The sequence below is a fragment of the Castor canadensis genome, chromosome 11 (assembly GCF_047511655.1).
Source record: "Castor canadensis chromosome 11, mCasCan1.hap1v2, whole genome shotgun sequence".
NCBI classification, from domain to species: Eukaryota; Metazoa; Chordata; class Mammalia; order Rodentia; family Castoridae; genus Castor; species Castor canadensis.
In genome coordinates, this window is record NC_133396.1 from 43,180,498 (window position 1) to 43,202,092 (window position 21,595).

General features: G+C 48.6%; 1 protein-coding gene across 1 annotated transcript; it reads left to right on the forward strand.

The window, feature by feature from the left end:
- Positions 1-2,778: 2,778 nt before the first annotated feature.
- Positions 2,779-20,941, forward strand: LOC109693014 (galectin-5-like). The gene is made up of 3 exons (XM_020174022.2): positions 2,779-2,789; positions 2,988-3,150; positions 20,795-20,941. Exons 1-3 carry the CDS (start codon positions 2,779-2,781, stop codon positions 20,939-20,941), a joined length of 321 nt encoding a protein of 106 aa, XP_020029611.2.
- The last annotated feature ends 654 nt before the right edge of the window (positions 20,942-21,595 follow it).

A 21,595-nucleotide genomic window follows, 5' to 3' on the forward strand; every position in this document is an offset into this window, starting at 1 on the left:
CAGCCTTCACTAGCTGGGTGATTTCACCTTACTTCACCTTGGTTTTCACAGCTGTAAAATGGGACTAATGTTCAATCAAGCCCACTTCCCAAGGCTGAGGTAAGAATTAAGCATGTCTCCATGTTTGAAGGGCCCACACTAGCTTGAGCTGGCCATGAGAGGTGGTGAGCATTCAGGAACCTAACTACGGGGGAACTTGAAGCCTGAGGTGAGGAGACATTCTCCAAAAAGTGTGCATGTAATAGAAAAAAGAAGTAAGGTAATAGAAAAAAGAAGTAAGGTAAATAGAAAAGAAGTAAGGTAAATAGAAAAGAATGAAGGTAATAGAAAAGAAGTAAGGTAATAGAAAAGAAGCAAGGTAACAGGATACTTGCCCGGGGTTCCCTGAGGAGGGCACAGTAAATTTAGAAACATGGATCTATGTTATTTTTGGGTTGTGGTCTATGATTAGAGATTGTTGGGAACCTATCCCCTCACATAAACAAAGATTTTCCTCCTTGGTAGCTGAGCTGGAATGTGGGACTCACCCCTTACAACCAGTCATACAGGAGTGTGAGAGGAAGTAACAAGATGCTATGGGTGGTGGAGCTGCTGAGCCATCAGCCCCATCTTAAAATTAAAATTCAGTCCAAAGATTATTCTGATTTTGATTCAGTGTCAGATGAAGAGTGTCATGAGGACACTCCAGCCCTGGGACCCATGCATTTGGGGTTACCTCCATGGACCAGGAGACTCCCTACTCTAGCAAAGAGTCCCCTACAGGCTGCCTTGCAGGCAGCTTGTAGTCAAGGAGGTTTTACCCTGTGCTTGAGAGACTGGACCCTAACAACATGCAGAAGTTTCATGAAAATATTCCATTTAACTCAGGCTGTACAAATGCTATGTTAATAATGTTCTTCTCCAGCTAATATTGCAAAAATTATCTTGGGTGAATTCAAGAGTTTCTGTTTAACTTGCTAAAGCACTCCTTCTGGTATTTGGCAGGATTGTTCACCTGTTTTCTTGTTCTTTCAGTCAGATGCTGCACAGAGCAAAGACAGCTCCTTGGATTAGGAGACAGGCTTCATTGGGACATTTAAGAAATAAAAAAGGGGGAGATGTAGGGAGCGATTATGAGAACTTGACAAAAGCACAGCTATGTCAAATAATCTGCAAGCTGAGTTGGCACAGCCCCAGCTGCAGAAGGGGGCAAGGGCAAAATGCAGCACAGCTGCTTTTCCTAAGATGTTTACACCCAGAGAGTAGCAATTGCAAGTTCCTCCTTTTCCCAATAACTACAATGTCATGACTCCCAAGAACTGTTCCTCTACTTCCTGGTTTGCTGCTGTATATAATAAACTCGCTGGAGGTGACGGCTATTGTGTGTCTCCACCAGCGCACCCAACCCACCTGACCCCAGCTTTCTGCATGCTTGTCTTCTGTCTTTTGTCCTTTCTTAATCTTCCCTCACTCCCAGTTAGGTTTCCAGGACAAGCTCCTGCAGGCCACCAGAAATAGCTGCAGGCCCAGAAGCCTTTTAGGTCATTGTGTTCTGGGCCTAGCCCTGGGGCGCTGGGCCCATGGTCCCTCCTCAGGTGGGCAGGTAGCAGCAGGGCGCTGAGGGAGAGCCTCATGCTGCAGCCTCCAGTTGGGGCCTATGGCAGAGGCCCTAGGCTTGGCCAATGTTGCCAGTGCCCCTCAGTCACCCTGTAGAGGCCCCCAAAGTGGAACCTGCATGGAGGGAGCTAGGAAAAGCTGGAAGACACTGGGAAGCACCTCTATGAGGGGTTTGGGGCCAGAATGTGCCACTCTAGGCACGTGACCCCCTTCTGGTCCCCATCAGACAGGGGAAATCACATAAGCTGCTGTTGTATTATTCTGGTGCCTAGTTTTAGTTTGAATGTAGAAGTCAAATCTCCAAAGGCAAGAGAGAGTAAAAACAGGCTTTGGATTAGTCAAGAAAGAGGTCCTGTGTGTGTGGCCTCTTCCACCCAGCCAGCCCCACTCAGTGACCCCTTGACCTCAGGCTATCAGAGCCACCCTTTCCCAGAAATGCTGACTGTATGAGAAGGTCATGTGACCCCTGTTCCCATGAGAAGTTGCCCTGTCCATCACCCACCATAAGGGCAACAAGGGCGCCTGCTCCCATTCCTAGCCAGCTGCCTCTGAGGGCCAGGAAGTTGCTAGAATGAGTCAAGTTAGGCCCTGTTGTGTGGCCTGGGGAAGCCCTGGGTGAGCCAGAAGTGAAAATTTTCCATGCTTCATTGTGAGAGGCAGCCTGTATGGTGGTTGAAACCCACCATAAGTTCTGAAGTTCAAATCCCAGCTCTGTCAATGACAGCTGTGTGGCTTTGGGCAATGACTGAACCTTTCTGTGCTTCAGTTTCCTCATCTGTAAAAGTAGCTTGACAGCTCAGTCTTTCTGAGTTTCTAACGGTGCGGGTGTGCTTTCTTTACTTTAATAAACTTATTTTATGCCTACCAAACAAGTAAACAAACAAAAAAGTGGCTTGAACCATGGCAAAGGTGATTATGGGGATTAAGGAACTAACCAGGCACAAAAGGTGGGCTGCCAGTAGGGCCTCCAAACCTCTGGGGCAGTAGGGACCTTTGGCTAAATCTGAGCACTGCCCCTTGCTGGTGGGTGGCCTGGGCCAGCCAGGCTGATGTTCCTACTGCTGGTGACTGGACTGGGTGCCCTATACTGACACTGGCCACCAGATGGCCCACAAGGGCCAGCTCTGCTTTCTGAACTTCAAGTAGGAAGAGGAGAAAGGTCTCCTCCCTTCCAGCACCACCATGAGCAGCAGGTACTGAAAAATGGATGTGCACTGTGGTCTCACAGCCAGAGAGAATAGGAAGTGAGCAGGGCAAGAGAGCCTCAAGGAGAAGAGATCCCCATGGTCATTCTGACCACTGCCTGGCTCCAGAAGGTTAAGGGTAGGGGGGAGGGGCTGGGGCCCCACGCTCAATGGCCACACAGGGTCCCTGTGTGCTACCCACTCCAGTTTCTATGTCAACCTGGGCTCTGGGAGAGACATCGCCTTCCACCTGAAAGCCTATTTTGATGAGAACGCTGTGGTCTGCAGCACCCAGATCAACAGCTCCTGGGGATCTGAAGAGCTGAGCCTGCCTGGAAAATTGCCCTTCAACAGGGGCCAGAAATTCTCAGTAAGGTACCACCACTCGGAGTGCAGAGGGGATTGTGGTTGCGAGAGTAGAAGGGGTGGAGGTCGGGGGTTGCCTTTTAAAATGATGAGGGTTCATGCCTGACTGATGAGGACGGGGTCTCCCAGAAGAGAGAATTCAAAAAATTGTTGAACAAATAGGGCTTCTGGTGCCCTGTTCACCCCTCAGGTGAAAACTGGCATTTACCAGTGGCCAAATTGAGAGTGAGCCTGAGATCCAGTGCTTTCCAATGAGGGAGAAGACCTTAGCTCCTCTTTCCCTGGTAAGGCCATCAGGCTCAGGAAGGTTAAGCAACTGGCCCAGGCTGACCCAGGTACCAAGGGAGGAAACCCCAATGGAGCTCAGTTCTAGTACATCTCTCTAGTACTTGAACCATGGACTGACTGACTCCTGGTATCCAGTTATGTCTGGCTTACCCATCACACTCTATGTCCTCCCCAGGCCAGGACCAAGTCTGGGCTGTCCTGCAAAAGTTTCCTGGGGCTCAGCCAGTGCTGACATTAGTGTGGCCAGAGGCAGGTGCCCTGTCTGTGTCATCATGGGCCACAAGAAGGCTGGGTCAAAAGAGGCCTATCCCCAAGCCCCACTGCTGGAGTGTCCATGGAAGCTCTGCTTGACTTGCTGTCTTGGTTCCTGTGACTGCTGTTTCCCCACAAGCAGGAGTCAAGAACTGCCTTTTACACATGTGCAAAAGAACTCACAAAGCTGGTTACTTGCCTGAGTCCTTTGCTAATCTGGGCCAAGAATGAAGCACTATTCACTTATTCATTAGTTCATTCAACTCTCAGCTCTCTGCTACTTTATCAGTCCACTTTGTGCAGGAAGAACCCCTACGTGCTGAGGTGCAGCCACAGAGCACACAGACAAAGTCCTGCCCCCATGGAGTTTGCATCTAGGGATTGAAGAAACAAGGAGACCAATGCAAGAACAGACCAGGCACATAGGGCAAGTGCTGTGCAGGTAAGGACAGGTGTTGTGCGGAAAGCAAGACAACACAGAGATGGAAGGACCCCTTGGAGGCAGCAAGTGATACAATTCTCAGAGGTGGGCGGGGCCTGTATCAAGCAGCCAGGCCAGAGGCTACAGGGTAGAGTGAGGGCAAGCGAGGTGTGGATCTAGACAGAAGTCTGCTCTCCCCAAGCACGTCCTCTATGTCCTCACTACACAGCTGAATCACCAAAGAGCTCAAAAAAGAACAACCAATGCTGGGCCCTGCCCCAGGCTAATGAGGCAGTCAACCTGAGCACCTATAATTAAAATTATTCCAGATATGGTGACTCGAGGCTGTAATCCCAGGTACTTGGCAGGTGGAGATAGCAGAATTCCTGTTCAAAGGCAGTCAAGGGTGAAAAAAAGAAAAGAAACGGTGAGACCCCATTTCAAAGTATAAATTGGATATAGTGGTAAATGTTAGTAACCTAAGCTGCTCAAGATGCATAGTTAGGAGGATATTGGTCCAAGGCCGGCCCCAGAAAACTTCAAGTCTCTAACTGAAAGATGAGTAAAGCAACAAAGGTCTGGAAGTTGGTTGAAGTGGTAGAGCCCTTGCGTGACAAGTACAAGACCTTGAGTTCAAACCTCCTTTTAAGCTTGGGCGTGTGTGTGAGTGGCAGGGCATTGATAGGAGCATAGGAAGGGCCCCTGAGAAGTGTAGCAGGAAGGATAAAAAATCTAACTTTTCATTTTGTAAAGTGACCAAGTGTCTATTGGTTATTTTTCCTATAGGTGTCTATACCTGTAGCTATTCCTAACCCATGGATGGCCCTCTGTTTGGACTGTTACCATAGTGGGCAGTTAAGGACTGATTATTGGGGGCAATATCTACATTAGGGGCCTGGTGTACCAGGGCCATGTGCCAATACAATTAGAGGGAAAACATCAACGGGAGTCAATTTTGTACAGAAAGAAGATTCACAGTGTCCCTAAGCAGAAGTTCGGTATTGAAACTCAGATAGCCTTTGCTTAAACAGAAGGCCTTGTCCAGTCATGAGTCTGCCTTTTGCAAGAAGCCTAGAAGGTTTAAATGCATAAGAGCTATCTTTTAAACCCTCTCGGCTTTGGTTACTTTTACAGGGCTGTCATAATTGTTTATCTAGATTTGGAGAAGTCCTGTCATTTGTGTAGACCTTTTGAACTGTAGTCCTTTAAAACTGTTTCTCTGAATAGTTGCCTCTACTTGGAATATTTTTCCAAGTTGGCAGTTCTTGTCCTTCGGAGCCAGGAGTAGCTTCTCCCAGGAGGTCAGATTTGTCCCATGGAGGAGGAGGAGGAACACATCAAACAGATCAGAAGTCTGTGCCAATGCAACTTATTTGGCCAAATTAAGCAACAACAAGATTTGTTTACAAATGGCTGGGCTTAATTAAATCTCGTGTCTGCCCCATGGAGAATGTACTAACACCTTTGATTTCTTGGGAAGTGTCAACAGACAAAAGTTATAAATTTTTACAAGGAAAATACAAAAGGACCCCAATACTTAAAAGAGTCTGTTCTGGTTGACAGATAAGTACTTATCAGTCATTTTTCATTGACTTATCTGTAAATGACCCTGAAGGATTAGAAATGTAATGACAAAACTTAAACTAATCATGGCTAACAGTTTAGCAATAAACATAATGGTTTAATTAGTTTTACTGTATGTAGTATTACTAAACTTCTCTTATTAAATTGGGAACATGTGCACAAGCTTGTAAAAGAAGCTAAGACACCAGTTTGTTTTATGTCTCTTTATAACTATATTTTAGAAAGCTTACATGCTTAAAGAAAACAAAGACATCTAGCAGAAACCTTGAATTTTAGTTAAGTAAAGTGACAATACAGTGCTGACAAATAAAAACCCTAAATTTCCCAGTATTTAAGGGAAGGCAGTGTCAATAATCCTAAATACCCCTGTTTTAATGCTCAATTGCATATCATATATATATGTGTGTGTGTGTGTGTGTATACATATATATATATATATAAAACAATGTTTATCTAGGCAATATCAGGTAAATAAATGTTTATCTGACAAACAGCTATCAGGACTAAATGGCAGAACTTTTAGCATTTGGCATAAATGGCAGAAATGTCACAGATCTTATTAGATAGAATGTACCTTACATAAAAGAGCTGACAAAAACCCACTTTTAGAACTACATTAGTATTTTTTTTAACCTCAAAATATTTTTTAGGCAAACTTGAAACTATAGCCCACTTAATCACACATATAACTTAAAAGCTTTAAGATCTTAATTTGTATCTTGAAACAACTTTTGTAAAAATCCAAATTTACATAACACTGCTTGTAATAAATCTCTTAGCAAACTTATACTTTAACAGACTCAGGAAGAAAAGTGAATTAAACTATCTGTTTTACAATAGCAACCTACAGGAGCACATGTGTTAATAAACCTAAGTATAAAAGAGTTAAATGTGCATTACGTTCACAGTAGAATGAAACAGATTATTGTATACAATTTTTTTTGTCCTTAGAGAGAGGATACTTAGACCTGGTTGGGATGAGAACTTCAGATAACTTTTTAAGCAAGAGTTTTACATATTAACTTTATAAAAGTAGTGTAAGTATCATCCTAAAGACATCTACACACACACACACACACACACACACACACACACACATTTTGACTGAGGCATATAAAAAATGTTAATGTAAGCACACATTTGTGAACCCAAAAAAGTATTAATTAAGTGGCCACAATTGGTAGGGGACAAAGACATACACAGAAAACACAATGACACACAATCACATAAATTCGCTGTGCACTCTGAAATCAGTTTTTGGTCATTATTTTAGTAAATCAGTCAGCTAGATTCTTAAGTAATTTATAACAGATCTTTCACACAAATACTCCCTTTTTTTGTCCAATCCTTAACAGATTAATGTACTGCAACTATATTAATTTAGAGAATTTTAACCACAAGTTAGTTATAATCTTCCTAGATGATGAAAAGATGGCATCACCCATGAGTTTCCTATTCCTAAGGAGTGTCAAGACAGCGCTGAACCCGTGGTGGCCTCATCATGGTGGCCTCATCATGGTGGCAGCATTCCCTGTGACCGTGTAGTCTCTCCAATGGAACACAAAGACATGTTACATGCAACACACAGCCACAAAACAGCAATCTGTTACAGGAATAAAGACGTCTCCCCTAGAGATAGGTGCTATTGCCCATTTCAATTAGCAGGATCAAAGCACTTCCAGAACTTAAGGATACAGCCAAGAGGTGAATATGCCGGCTTCCCCTATGCTGCCTGGTGGAGAGAGAGAGGGAAAAGAAAGAGAGAATTTGCCCTCTGAGAAAGAGACAACTGTTTTCCTAAGGGTCGCGCCCTCCACGCGTGATGACGGCTCCTGAATGGAATTCCCTACGCTGGCTGGTGGAGAAGAGAGAGGGAAATGGGAAGGAGGAAATTACTCTTTGAGAGAGAGAGAGAGAGAACTTTTGAGATCACAAGCCTTCCCTCTTTAGATCCAGAAAGCCTCTCGTGCTTGATACCTCTGTGAGCGAGCAAGTGCAGGGGCCCCTGGCTTCAGTCAACCATTTCCCTAAGGGCTCTCTCCACCCCTTCATGGATCTCCTGAATGGAATGTTGATCCTGAATGTTAACCCAACTATTACCATAATGAAGAGATCAAATAACCTAAGCTGACTAAGGTGGGATTTGAACTCATGGCCTCACACTTGTTTGGTAGGCGCTTTATCATTTGAACCGTTCTGTCAGTCCTTGTTAGCTTCCCTAAAGAAGGGAGACTTAGAAACTATCTTTAGCATCTGGTCACCAGCCCCATAAATCCTGTCAGAGAAGGGCACCAACTGATGTGTCCCTGAGAGAGGGTACGTGACCTTGGAGTGACCATATTTCCATGACCCCTGCAGGCTTGGGGACAAGGAGAATATGGGCAAGAGTTGGGATCACTTGCCAGGGCAAACAGAGGCATGGTGGATAGGTGGGGAAGGAGCTGGACAGTGGGGAAAGAGGAAGCTAAGTGTGAATGCATGGCTGCTGCTGGAAAGATGGGTCCAGCCTGGAGCCATGGCCACCTGAGCTGGCACCTTTACCTTCCCTGGGTGCTCGCAGCGGTGGTGGCTGTGGCGGGTGGCAGCCATGTAAATGGCGGGTCCTGGGGCACACCCGCTGCTGGTGCTATCCTCTGCTTATGCCCTTTTTGGAATCTGCTGGCCAGGCAGGACCTGCTGGTCTGTGCAACACGGGTTCCAGAACTGGAGCCGGCGCTGCCCTTTGCTCTCTCCCCTGGGCAGAGAGATCCCGCTGGTCTGGGCACTGCATGGTCCTGGACTGGCGCTGAGAAGCAAGGCCAGAGACAGGTGTTGCTTGGAGATTTGCGTCTTTCAACTGTGACCAGTGCTTCGAACCGGCCCCTCTGGAGGCAGTTTCAAGCCTGGGGACTTTCAGGTTGGGTGAGGCGTGCCTCTCATTTGCCCTCCAGAACCCTGCCTGCTCCCATAGCACGGGACAGGTTAGCAGGTGGAGGACAAGCAGAGAGGAGTCCAGCCCCAGTGCCCAGGTCAATGTCCTGCCATGCCCGGTGATGCCCAGGGCCCTGGAGTGGTTCTGATCACCCTCCCCTGGCCAAACATCTGCCTGACCCTGGTGGTTAGCGTCCTTAGTGTGTGCGCTCTAACTGCATTTTTAGAAGCGACTCTGCTGAAAAACCTATTGTACACAAGGGTGGAGGGAGGGGGAAGGGGAAAAGGAATCATGGTTTTAAGGCTTACTGCCCACTGGGCCTTGCACCCCTGCAGCGGTATCCAGCAATGCGATCCATGACCCTCAGGGCAATCCCAGAACCAGGAGGTACTGTGTGAGACACCATGTGTCAGACAGGTGGACACTGCTGGATCCTGATGTGATCTGTGGTCCTGGGACCTCCCAGCACAGCTCAGCCATTCCTCTGACTGTGGTTTCGGAGAGACAGATGCCAAAGGAACATAAGAGAGTCAAAATGATCCTTTAAAATACAGGGTCTGGGGGTTCACCCTTTCTCCTGCCTGGCTTTGCCACATGTTAATGGTGACCAGTGCAGTCTGTGATCAGAAGACTTCCAAAGTTCTTATGTTCCAAGTGGAAGAGTCCATAGCAGAACACATGATATAATTGGAGTTTATTAAAAATTACAGAAACTGGGAAGCACGTAAAGCGTGCTTCTCTTCTCCAGGTCCTTTTAAAACCCATGGGAAGGGAAGAGCCAGGTGATTCCCATCCAATAATCAGTGAGAGGGACGGGCATGGCATCCCCTGGCCAGGTGAGGGTGGTCCATGAGCCAGGACACGATCAACCTGAGATGCAATATTAAGACATATATTTTCTATGAATGCTGAACTTTCCTTAACTCAAGCCTGCCTCAGTAACATCCACAGCATTATTGAGAACGAAACCAGGAAAGGTGTGGCCAAAGGGCACAATTTGAGCACATCCTCTGAAATTTCAAATGTCCCCCTTTCCTACATTTTTTAATCTCCTGCTTTTGCTCCATCATCATAACATCTACTTTCTGTGAAAAATAGCTGGATCTCTGTCCTGGTTTCTCCATCCAGCTCATATTTTGTGTTGCTGTCATAGTCACTGTGTGGTTTAGACTTTCTCAGTAGTCTTGGTTGCTCCTGGAACCTGGGCTCAGAGGTATTGCCTAGCTCCTTCCCTAATCTTCCCTGAACTGCTGACCAGAGGCCAAAATTTCTGAGCTCCTATGTGCCAAGGAGGTGTTCCCAAACCCCCACTTCCACACTTGAAAAACCACCTTTGGAATATGCATTAATGCGAAAGAGTTACCCACCACACCACCACAGACTGGGGACTTCACACTTCTGGAGGCTGGAAGTCAAAAATCAAAGTATGGGGAGGTTGGTCTCTCCTGAGGCATCTCTCCTTGGCTTGTGGATGGCCACTGTTGTAGTTTGCATCTGGAATGTCCCCCAAAGGCTCATCTGTTGAAGTCTTGGTCCCCAATGCAGCTGTGTTCAGAGGTGAGGCTTTGGGGGAAGTGATCAGATCCCAAAGGCTCTGCCCTCATGGATGGATGAAGCCATTGACGGGTTCATAATTGATGGGCTGTTGGGAGGTGATGGACACTTAGGAGGTGAGACCTAATTGAGGGACTGGGTCCTTTGAGGTGTTCTCTCTTTCCTCTCCGCACTCCCTCCTTCAAGACTTACCATAAATTGAGCCACTTTGCTTCACCACCTGGTGCACACCGTGATTTGCCTCAACATAGTCCAGTTGGGCCAAGTGACCATGGACTGAAACTTCTGAAAAAGTGACTTAAAATAAACTTTTCCCGATTAAGTTATTTTTCTTGGGTAATTTGTCACAGCACCAGAAAGCTGACTAACACGGCCACCTTCCTGCTGTGGGCCTTGGGCAGCGCACAGGAGTCTTCAGTGGTCAGAGCATGTCACTGAAGCACATGACACTGGGGAGAACAAGAATTAGTGTCCTGTTCCCCCAACCCCATGCTTGGGTGCACTTGGTCACTTTACAAAATGAAAAGCTAGATTCGTTATCCTTCCTGATACTTCTCAGGGGACTTCCCAATGCTCCTATCAGTGCCCTGCCTTCTGAACCAGATGTAGCTCTTCTAAATCAAAGCCTTTAGGACCCAGATCACGAGGCAGCAGGGCTATTGATCTGCACAGACAAATGAGATCTCCATGAACAACCCAGATGACTGTGCTTGACATTAATTCAGACACCTTGTGTGCAAATGACCCCAAGGGAGAGAAGTAGGAGAGAAAATTTGCACTTGTAGGTAGGGTCTGCTGCCCCCTGTCAGTTCAAAGCAGATTCAGAAAAAAAGAACTCCAGCCCCTCAACAATCTCAAAACGTTTTTTGGGGGGTCTTTTCTCTCAGCGGAAAGTTGAAGCAGGCTAGAATTAAGGAAAATTTGGGATTCACAGAAAATGCATAACTTATTGTTCCATTTCAGATTGACCATGCTTTGGCTCAGGACCACTCTCACCTAGCCTAGGGGACACCCATGGCCCTCCAGACTCATTGACTACAAGATGGGACTCACCTAGTTCTTCCCTTTCCCATAGGTTAGCATAGGTTTTTAAAGCCCCTGGATTAGAAAAGCATGTTTTGTCCTCTTCCCAGCTTCCACCTGTATTTCCCTTCCCTATCTTTTCATAAACTACAATTGCACACGAGTCCTGCTATAGATTTCCCCCACAAGACACAAGAACTTTGGAAGTCTTCTGATCACAGACTGCACTGGTTGCCATTAATGTGATCACTTCAATAAAATGATGCTGCAGGCCAAACCAGTTTCTTTCCTGATAAGAGTAATCTGAAGGGGACCTGCTTATATTGAAGAGGATCCTGGGACTTATCCCAGTATGGTTTTGAGGAGTTTGTCACAAAATAAGGGGAACTGTACTAAACAGGAGTTGCTATTGAGACACTGTGTAACTGTGGGCAGTTCATGTTCTCTTTCTGGGCTTCAGTTTCCTCATTTAAAGACAAGAATATTACTTATCTCTTGCTGAGTAACAAAACATGTCAAAATTTTGTGACCTGAAATAGCCACCATTTGTTTTTTGCAGTTCTGCATCTTCGATGGATTCAGTTGGGTGGCTCTCTGCTGGCCCATCCTCGGCTCACCCACGCACCTGCCTTTCTCTGGTGGCAATCCTGAGGACCTACGGTGGCCTCCATCATATGTCTGGGGCCTGGATGCTGCTGGCTGTCTCTTCCCTAGAAGAGTTCCAAGAGAGGACGCTCCCTCGGAAAAGCAGACACTGCAGGGCCCACAATGTCACTTTACCATAGCAAGTCACAAACAAGCCATTCCACACTCAGGGATAGAAAAACAGACTCCATCATATGAAGGGAAGAGCAAAGCCACATTGCCAAGAGTGGGAAGTGTGACTCTTTGGGGCTTATTATTGTAACAATCTAACATAATCGGTGTTTAGATGGCCACCATCTTAATGATGATTTGATTTATGAATTTTTTTGACTTCACAATAGTGTGAAAGTAGTACATGCTCTGTAGAAAATACACTTTGAGTTTTGAATCTTGATCCAAAATAGAACCTATGGAGGAGAAGCAGGAGGGAGGAGTCATGCCAAGGGATGTCCAGGTGCTGTGGAAGATCAAGCCTGGGTGACTAGACAATTGGTAGGATATTCCTGATGTTGATATGAAAAATAGCTGGCAGAGATTTTCTTGCTAAGTCAAGGCTCTCCTGTCTCTTCCATCCTTGTATACACAGTGAGCCCCATTTCAACCTACCTTGAGACCAAGAGTGAGATCTCCCAGTGGACTGTGATTACCTGGACCACAAAGACTTCCCACAGGCACGTCTCCATCCTCTCTCCCTTCTGCTGGCCCAGAAGAGTTCCCTCCAAGGGCAAATTTGGAAACACATATTGGAAACAGCAGCACCAGCTTTTGTGGGAACAGGTAACATATCAGCCCTTCCCTAAAGGCCAGAGAATTGAAAATTCTGTGCCCGACCCACAGCAATTCATCTGAGCCTCATGACCAGGTGAGGACATTCTGCATGCGCCTGTGTACAGAATCAGATGGGATCAGGTTAAAATGTTGGCTCTGGCTTACTAGGTCTTGGACGGGGCTGAAGGTTCTGAATTTCTCACCATCTCCTCTGGGAGAGGGATGGATGGTGCAAGTGGCAATGACAGTCTGAGAGCCACACTTGGCTCCAGACCCTCACCCTGATTCCAAGCCAGTGTGTTCTTGATGGAGATAACAATTGTGGGCACCTCCCTTATGCTGCCAGTGCTGGCACTTCCCCAGGCACAGCCCCATTCACATCACTCACCTCTGACACCTCAGAGCCCCACAGGAGGACATGTTTCCACACAGCTTCTCCTGGACCCATTGCCTGCCCTGCCACTTACACACACGCATAAGCTTCAAAGGAGGCAGCCTGGCATCTGGCCGCCAGTCTATAGGCTCTGTCTGGCCCTTTTCCCATTATGGGAGCATGGGGCTGTTCCCTGGGTTCACCCAGCCTCCAAGATTGCTATCTTAGAGAGCCCAACTGAGCCACAGACCACTTTCTCTGGCACCCTAGTAGGATTTGAAAAGGACCCAGGGGAAGCAGGTATGGACATCAGACCCCTGCCCTAAGAGGCTCGTGCTGTCTCCTCACACACCCCTCAGCAGGGATGCCCAATTTTATAGACTCCACAATGTCTCCAGACAAATCAGTCATCCCATGTGTGAGCCAACAAGCACTTTTATTTCTCGATTTTAAGCACATTGGGAAGGGGTGAGCCACTGTTAGAGAGCTCTGGCCAGTTGGCGGAGGCCAGTGGGATGTCATCAGGGTAGCCTTCCTGGAGGGGGTGAAGGGTTTGGAGTAGGGTGCAAGGAGAGGAGTTCACCTCACCCCTGGAGTGGACAGCTGGTGGGATGGACCAGAGTGGATATAAATGGAGGTCAAGAATGTGGCTGAGAGCCACATGCAATGACGGGAGTACACAGAAGCTTCTCTACTACTGAGTACCAGGCTATGACACTCTGCTCGGATCTCAGGATTCGGTGGCAAGGGTTGGGACAAAGCAGGACAGGTGATAAGGAGATCCAGGTAACATCCACAGGGCCAGTGGATGTCACCTGCCACTTCCAGGCAGTTAATGGCTGGCAGGCTCTGCAGGCATTGGGGTCTTCACACAGGTGTTGTCCGTCCACAGCCACCTTGAAGCAGTGGCCTTCACACATGATCCACCTGGGGAGACAGGCCATGGCATTCACACTACGCTTGGAAAGCCTTTAGTCCTAAACAGGAACACGCCCCACCCCTGCGATCCAGCCACACTGATGACCACTAAGTACAGGTGCTTACCTTCCCTGCTACCTCAGCATATGCTGTTCCTGCCCCTGGAATGCTGTTCCCACCCTGCACATCCTCCCCATGGCGTAACCACCATCACCCTTCAGGATCCAACCCCTCCACAAGCCTCACCTGCTCCCCCAACTCCTGCCCCCTCCCAGTGGAGCTTCCTCAGGCCCCGCCACACCCTCAGCCTCAGTCTCCAGTGGGACCCTGAGACACTAGGACAGTAACCCTGGCTCAGGCCCTCGGTGTCCTCAGTGCTGCGCACCTGGACTCCAGTAGCAGCAGCCTAGCTAGTCTTTACGCCCAGCACTTTCTGCATGGGGCAGGAGGGGCACAAATGTGAAGATGCCATTGTGCACTGGCAATGGCTAACGTTCAAATCGCACATACTGTGTGCTGGGGACTGTCCTAAGGATGCCACGGATATGGTCTTAGCTTATTCTTACAGCTCTGTGACAGCCGTGTGACCTTTGGCTTCACTTTGGAGATGAGGAAACTGACACAGAGCATGAGATCACTTACCCGGCATCACACAGCTGTCTGTAAGTCAAAACTGTTGCTCCCTGGCTGAACCAGCCCAGTGGCTTCTCCGTGGATAAAAATCAAAGTGGCTTTCGTGGCCCACTAAGCTCTAGACCAGTCGTGTTCAACCGCGATTGCAGAGCACAATCTCCTGCGGTGTATTTGTATTTTTTTATTGCTGGTGGTACCGGGGTTTGAACTCAAGGTCTTGTACTTGTCACGCAAGGGCTCTACCACTTCAACCAACTTCCAGACCTTTGTTGCTTTACTCATCTTTCAGTTAGAGACTTGAAGTTTTCTGGGGCCGGCCTTGGACCAATATCCTCCTAACTATGCATCTTGAGCAGCTTAGGTTACTAACATTTACCACTATATCCAATTTATACTTTGAAATGGGGTCTCACCGTTTCTTTTCTTTTTTTCACCCTTGACTGCCTTTGAACAGGAATTCTGCTATCTCCACCTGCCAAGTACCTGGGATTACAGCCTCGAGTCACCATATCTGGAATAATTTTAATTATAGGTGCTCAGGTTGACTGCCTCATTAGCCTGGGGCAGGGCCCAGCATTGGTTGTTCTTTTTTGAGCTCTTTGGTGATTCAGCTGTGTAGTGAGGACATAGAGGACGTGCTTGGGGAGAGCAGACTTCTGTCTAGATCCACACCTCGCTTGCCCTCACTCTACCCTGTAGCCTCTGGCCTGGCTGCTTGATACAGGCCCCGCCCACCTCTGAGAATTGTATCACTTGCTGCCTCCAAGGGGTCCTTCCATCTCTGTGTTGTCTTGCTTTCCGCACAACACCTGTCCTTACCTGCACAGCACTTGCCCTATGTGCCTGGTCTGTTCTTGCATTGGTCTCCTTGTTTCTTCACTCCCTAGATGCAAACTCCATGGGGGCAGGACTTTGTCTGTGTGCTCTGTGGCTGCACCTCAGCACGTAGGGGTTCTTCCTGCACAAAGTGGACTGATAAAGTAGCAGAGAGCTGAGAGTTGAATGAACTAATGAATAAGTGAATAGTGCTTCATTCTTGGCCCAGATTAGCAAAGGACTCAGGCAAGTAACCAGCTTTGTGAGTTCTTTTGCACATGTATAAAAAGCATTTCTTAACTCCTGCTTGTGGGGAGGCAGTAGTCACAGGAACCAAGACAACAAGTCAAGCAGAGCTTCCATGGCCACTCGAGCAGTGGCCCAGGATGACACAGTCAGAGCTCTGCCTCCCACCACACTAACATCAGCACTCACAGATCCCCAGGAAACCTTTGCAGGGCTCCCAGCCTTGGTTCTGGCCTAGGGTGGCTATAGAGTGTGGTGAGTAGCCAGACAGAATTGGTCATCAGGGCTGGGGGCTTGGCTAGAATGGCAGAGAGCTCGACTAGAACTGGGTTCCATTGGGGTTTCCTCCCTTGGTACCTGGGCCAGCCTGGGCCAGTTGCTTAACCTTCCTGAGTCTCACCAGGGAAACAGGAGCTAAGGTCACCTCCCTCATTGGAAAGCACTGGATCTCAGGCTCGCTCTCAATCTGGCCTTTGATAAATGCTAGTTTTCACCTGAGGGGTGAACAGGGCACCAGAAGTTCTACCTGTTCAGCGATTTTTTGAATTCTCTCTTCTGGGAGGTCCCGTCCTCATCACTCAGGCATGAACCCTCATGTTCAAGATACCCCAGACCTCCTTCACCCCTTCTGCTCTCACACCCACAATCCCCTTTGCACTCCACAATGCAGAGAAATTCTGGCCCCTGTTGAAGGGCATTTTTCTGGCCATGCTTAGCTTTTCATATCTCCAAGTGCTGTTGATCTGCTTGACCACACCTTCCCATTGAAAGAGGCTTTCAGATCATGTCCCTCCCAAAGTTCAGGTTGATGTGGATCCTGGAGTAGGTAGCTCATAGGTACCCTGTCTGCCACTGAGCTTGGGGCCCCAGGCCCTCCCTACCACCTCTAGTCTACTTGGAGCCAGGGAATGGACAGAATGACCCTGGGGGTCTCTCTCCTCCTGGAGGTTCTGCTTTCCACATAGCACAGGGCAGAACAATGACTGATGCTATGATGGACTTGGATGGGTATAGCCCACCAGTGATGGTGGTAAAGTAAGGCATTGGCTGTTGGGAGGAAGGAGACAGGTCAGTTAGTGCCAGCCAGGGCTGCCACTGCCAAAGGGGAAGTCCATATCCATGTCACTCTCAGCCCAGTCTGAAATCATGCTTGTGAGTAGCATGTTTGCCAGAACGAATGCCTTGCATCTTTACTTGGCTTGTTCAATAGGAAAACTTGCTAGTGTTCCCCAAAGCAGTGGCTTTGATCATCATGAAAGGAAATTTGGCTGGACACAAAAGTCTTCCTGGGGTGAAGGGGAAGGCCATATAATTTGCTCACATTGAAGGGACCATTTTAAAAGCTGAAAGCTCCTTTCAACAGTGTGCTAAATTACATGAATGCTTTTAAAGTTCTATGGAAGTCAGAGGATTAGTCCCAAGACTTCCTGGGAGCACATGGGACACCTCTTATCCTGTCCCAAACAAATGAAATCTCCAGCCTTCCCTGAGAAACCACTTACATAGGTTGGCTGTGGGAGTGCCATGGGTGGGATTCCAGGGTTCTGTGAGAAGAGATGGGGGAATTCAATGTTTGTGTGTGCCTGCACATCCACACACGTGCACACACAGGCACCTGCACATTGTAGAGTGGACACTTCAATATGAAACTGAGGTTGTGAATTTTCAACCCCTGGACTCTCCTGTTCACCTTCATGCCATGTCAGCTTTCCTTGAACTACCTACCTGCTATGTCCCCTGAGTGTCAGACTTTCACAGATAGCATCGCTGTCTCTATACCCACCCCTCCTGCCTGATCTACACTGGCAAGAGAAGAGGGGTCAAGCCTGTGGTCAGTAGTGATATCTCAGGAGCTTGTCCTTTGGATGCAGGGCTAATAACCCGGGGCTCAGGCCAGGGTTCTCCACCATAGGGTACAAAAGGACCAGACTCCCTGCTGATTCTGGTGAGTGTTCCAGAATTTCTGTTGTACCAAGGAGAATTCTAACTACACATTCTTAGCAGAGGGCCCAGCCCCAACTGTCCCCATCCTCCTAACCATTTTGGTCCCAACTCTGAGACTCCAGGGAATTCCTTTTTTTTTTTTTTTTTTTTTTTTGCTGAAGTGGGAGCCTGGAAGGCTGGGAGGTTACCAGAAATTTTAGACCTACAGGGAAGCTTTTCCAGGGGTGTTGTGCATGATAGTTTGAGCCTGGAAGAAATGAGCTTAGTAAACTCTCATTAGGATGGGGACCTCAACCAGCCACCAGAGACATCACTTGATATGCAACCTTGAGGAAATGACTTCAGCTATTGCCACAAACATTGCTGGCCAGACTCCCTCCCCACCCCCCACATCTAGGGGTGGGTGGAGGTGCTCCTTGGCTCAAGGGGATTAGAGAGGGGCAAATTTCCAGAGAAGGAGGCTGTGCTACCTCCTCTATCCAATTCCTCCTCCTTCTAAAATCATCCTCCTTGTCATCTCACCTCCTAGTGAGACCTTCCCACCTTGTCCCAAGCATGGGAGCGTTCCTCTTCCACTGTTCTTTCTTCTCAGGGAAGCCTGTGGACATAGCCTCACTTAGGGGCAGGAGAGGTGAATGCGGGGCCTCCATGCTCTGAGGCTGCCCACATGAGAGAGGCTTGAGCAAGATCATTAAGATCAGCCAACCCCACCCCAGCCCCGCCCACCACCATCACCCAGGCCAGGCAGATGGTCCGGGCTCTGCCCTCGGTGCCAACCCTCCCTATGGCAGAGGCCAGATGCCCGACCCTGCCTTCTATTAAACCCACAAGAAGAACCAAAATGAAGAGCTTCTGAGAAGAGAGCTAGAGACATGCCTGCAGGCTGAAAGGATGAAAAAATTAAATGATGGTTTTCACTGGGGCCACTTGGGGAAGAGAGGTGACTGCCCTACTCCAGGTGAGCTACTGTGGTCAGAAATGCCTTCCGGACGCAATCACCTCCTTCTTGCTTCCCCACAACCATTATTCCTGAGCCTGCAGCATGAAGATTCTCACATGCACGTGCACAGGGGTGTCAGGATTGGGGGAGAGTGTCCCCCTGGCTTCCTGAGGGGACAGGTTTGACGCAGACCATACCACTACCCTGAGCCCTCACAGACAAGAACCCTGCTTCTGGTGCCCCATTCACCCCTCAGGTGAACACTAGCATTTACAGAGGCCTCACTGAGAGCCAAGGCCTGAGACTCAGCGCTTTCCAATGAGGAAGGCGACCTTAACTCCTGTTTCCCTGCTGAGGCCATGACACTCAGGAAGGTTAAGCGACTGGCCCAGGCTGGCCCAGGCTGGCCCAGGTACCAAGTGAGAATATGTGGCAGGAGGCAGAATCCTGTCTGTGTCATCATGAGCCACAGGAAGTCTGGATAGACAGAGGTTCCTCCCTCAACCCCACTGTTTGATTAGCCACTGAAGGGCTTGCCTTGCTGCCCTGGTTCCTGTGACTACTGTTTCCCCAGAGGCAGGAGTTAATAACTGCTTTTTACACATGTGCAAAAGAACTCACAAAAGCAGGTAACTTGCCTGAGGTCCTGCCCCTAATCTGTGCCAAGAACTAGACACCATTCACTTATTCATTTGTTCATTCAACCATCACTTATCAGCCACTTCATTGAGTCCATTTTGTGCAGGAAGAATCCCCACGTGTTGATGGTGCAGCCACAGAGCAGACAGACAAGGTCCTGCCCCATGGAGTTTGCAATCTAGGGAGGGAAGAAAGCAGGAGATTAATGCATGAACAGACTATGCAGATAGGGCGGGTGCTGTGCAGGGAAGGACAGGTGTTGTGCAGAAAGCAAGACAACAGGGAAATGGAAGGACCCCTGGGAGGCAGCAACTGATGCAGTTTGCGGAGGTGGGCGTGGCCTGTTCTGAGTAGCCACACCAGGGGAACAGGATGGAGAGTGAGGGCTAGGGAGATATGGGGTGTAGACAGAGGTCTGCTCACCCCAAACATGTCCTCAGATCCTGACTACGCAGTCAAATCACCAGAGAGCTCAAAAAAAAAAAAAAAAAAAACTATGCTGGACCCTGCCCCAGGCCAACAAGACAATCCACATGAGCATATATAATTAAAATTACACCAGATGCAGTAGTTCATGTCTGTGATCCCTGCTACTTGGGGGGTGAAGATAGGAGAATCCTTGTTCAAAGCCAGACAAGAGTGTGGGGGAGAGGGGAGAAACAGTGAGACCCCATCTCAAAGAATAAATTGGGCATAGTGGTATATGTCAGTAATCTGAGCTACACAAGAGGTGCCCTATAGGAGGATACTGGTCCCAGGCTGGCTGCTGGCAAAAATGCAAGTCCCTATCTGAAAAATAAGTAAATCAAAAAGGGCTGGAATTGTGGTTCAAGTGTTAGAGCCCCTGCCTAGCAAGCTCAAGGCCCTGAGTTCAAACCCCAGTACCACCAAAAAATAAAAATATACCCCAAGAGATTATGCTCTGCATCAGGGTTTAGCATGACTGGTCTAGAGCTTGGTAGACCATGAAAGCTACTTGGATTTTAATTCATGGAGAAGCCATTGAGCTTCAGACAGGGAACAACAACTTCACTGTACAGACAGCTGTGTGACACTGGGTAAGTGATTGTCTGCTCTGTGCCTCAGTTTCCTCATCTCCAAAGTGAAGCCAATAACCACACAGTTGTCACAAAGCTGTAGGAATGGGCTGAGACCGTATCCATGGCATCCTTAGGACAGTCCCCAGCACACAGTATGTGCGATTTGAACGTTAGCCATTGCCAGTGCACAATGGCATCTTCACATTTGTGCCCCTCCTGCCCCATGCAGAAAGTGTTGGGCGTAAAGACTAGCTAGGCTGCTGCTACTGGAGTCCAGGTGCGCAGCACTGAGGACATCGAGGGCCTGAGCCAGGGTTCCTGTCCGAGTGTCTCAGGGTCCCACTGGAGACTGAGGCTGAGGGTGTGGCGGGGCCTGAGGAAGCTCCACTGGGAGGGGGCAGGAGTTGGGGGAGCAGTTGAGGCTTGTGGAGGGGTTGGATCCTGAAGGGTGATGGCGGTTACGCCATGGGGAGGATGTGCAGGGTGGGAACAGCATTCCAGGGGCAGGAACAGCATATGCTGAGGTAGCAGGGAAGGTAAGCACCTGTACTTAGTGGTCATCAGTGTGGCTGGATCGCAGGGGGGCGGCGTGTTCCTGTTTAGGACTAAAGGCTTTCCACGTGTCGTATGAATGCCATGGCCTGTCTCCCCAGGTGTGGATCATGTGTGAAGGCCACTGCTTCAGGGTGTCTGTGGACGGACAACACCTGTGTGAATACTTCCACCGCCTGCAGAACCTGCCAGCCATCAACAGCCTAGAAGTAGCAGGTGACATCCAGCTGACCCACTTGCAGTCCTAGACAGGTGCCCTGGCCCTGGGGATGAGGGCTGGGGTATGCTGTCTGTGACTCCTTGTCACAACCCCTTGCCCTAAATCCTGTCTGAGGAAATCGTCATAGCCAGGTGCTGGGTACAGGTGAAGCTCCTGTTTGCTCCCCTCATTGCATGTGGCTCTCAGCCACATTCCTGACCTCCACATAACTCCACTCAGGTCCCAAGCCACCAGCCATCCTCTCCAGGGGTGAGGAGACTCCTCAGCATCTCCCCTTTCTCTGACCTTTAACCTCTCTCCTCGCACCCTCTGCCACCTTTCACCCCCTCCAGGAAGGCTACCCTGATGACATCCCACTGGCCTCCACCAACTGATCAGAGCTTTCTCAACAGTGGCTCGCCCCTTCCCAGTGTGCTTAAAATTGAGAAATAAAAGTGCTTATTGGCTCACGAGTGGGATGACTGACTTATTGGATCTGTCTGGAGACATTTTGGAGACTACGGAATTTTGGGCATGCTGAGGGGTGTGTGAGGAGACAGCACGGGCCCCTTTGGCAGGGGTCTGACATCCACACCTGCTTCCTGTGGTTCCCTCACAAACCCTGTATCAGGTCTCAGGTCAGGCTTTCTGACATAGCAATATTGGTGGCTGGGTGAACCCAGGAAATAGCCCCATGCTTCAG

Coding starts and splice junctions, on each gene's coding strand:
- LOC109693014 (XM_020174022.2), top strand. Junction 3,151..20,794: donor ACAGGGGCCAGAAATTCTCA/GTAAGGTACCAC, acceptor CTGTCTCCCCAG/GTGTGGATCATGTGTGAAGG.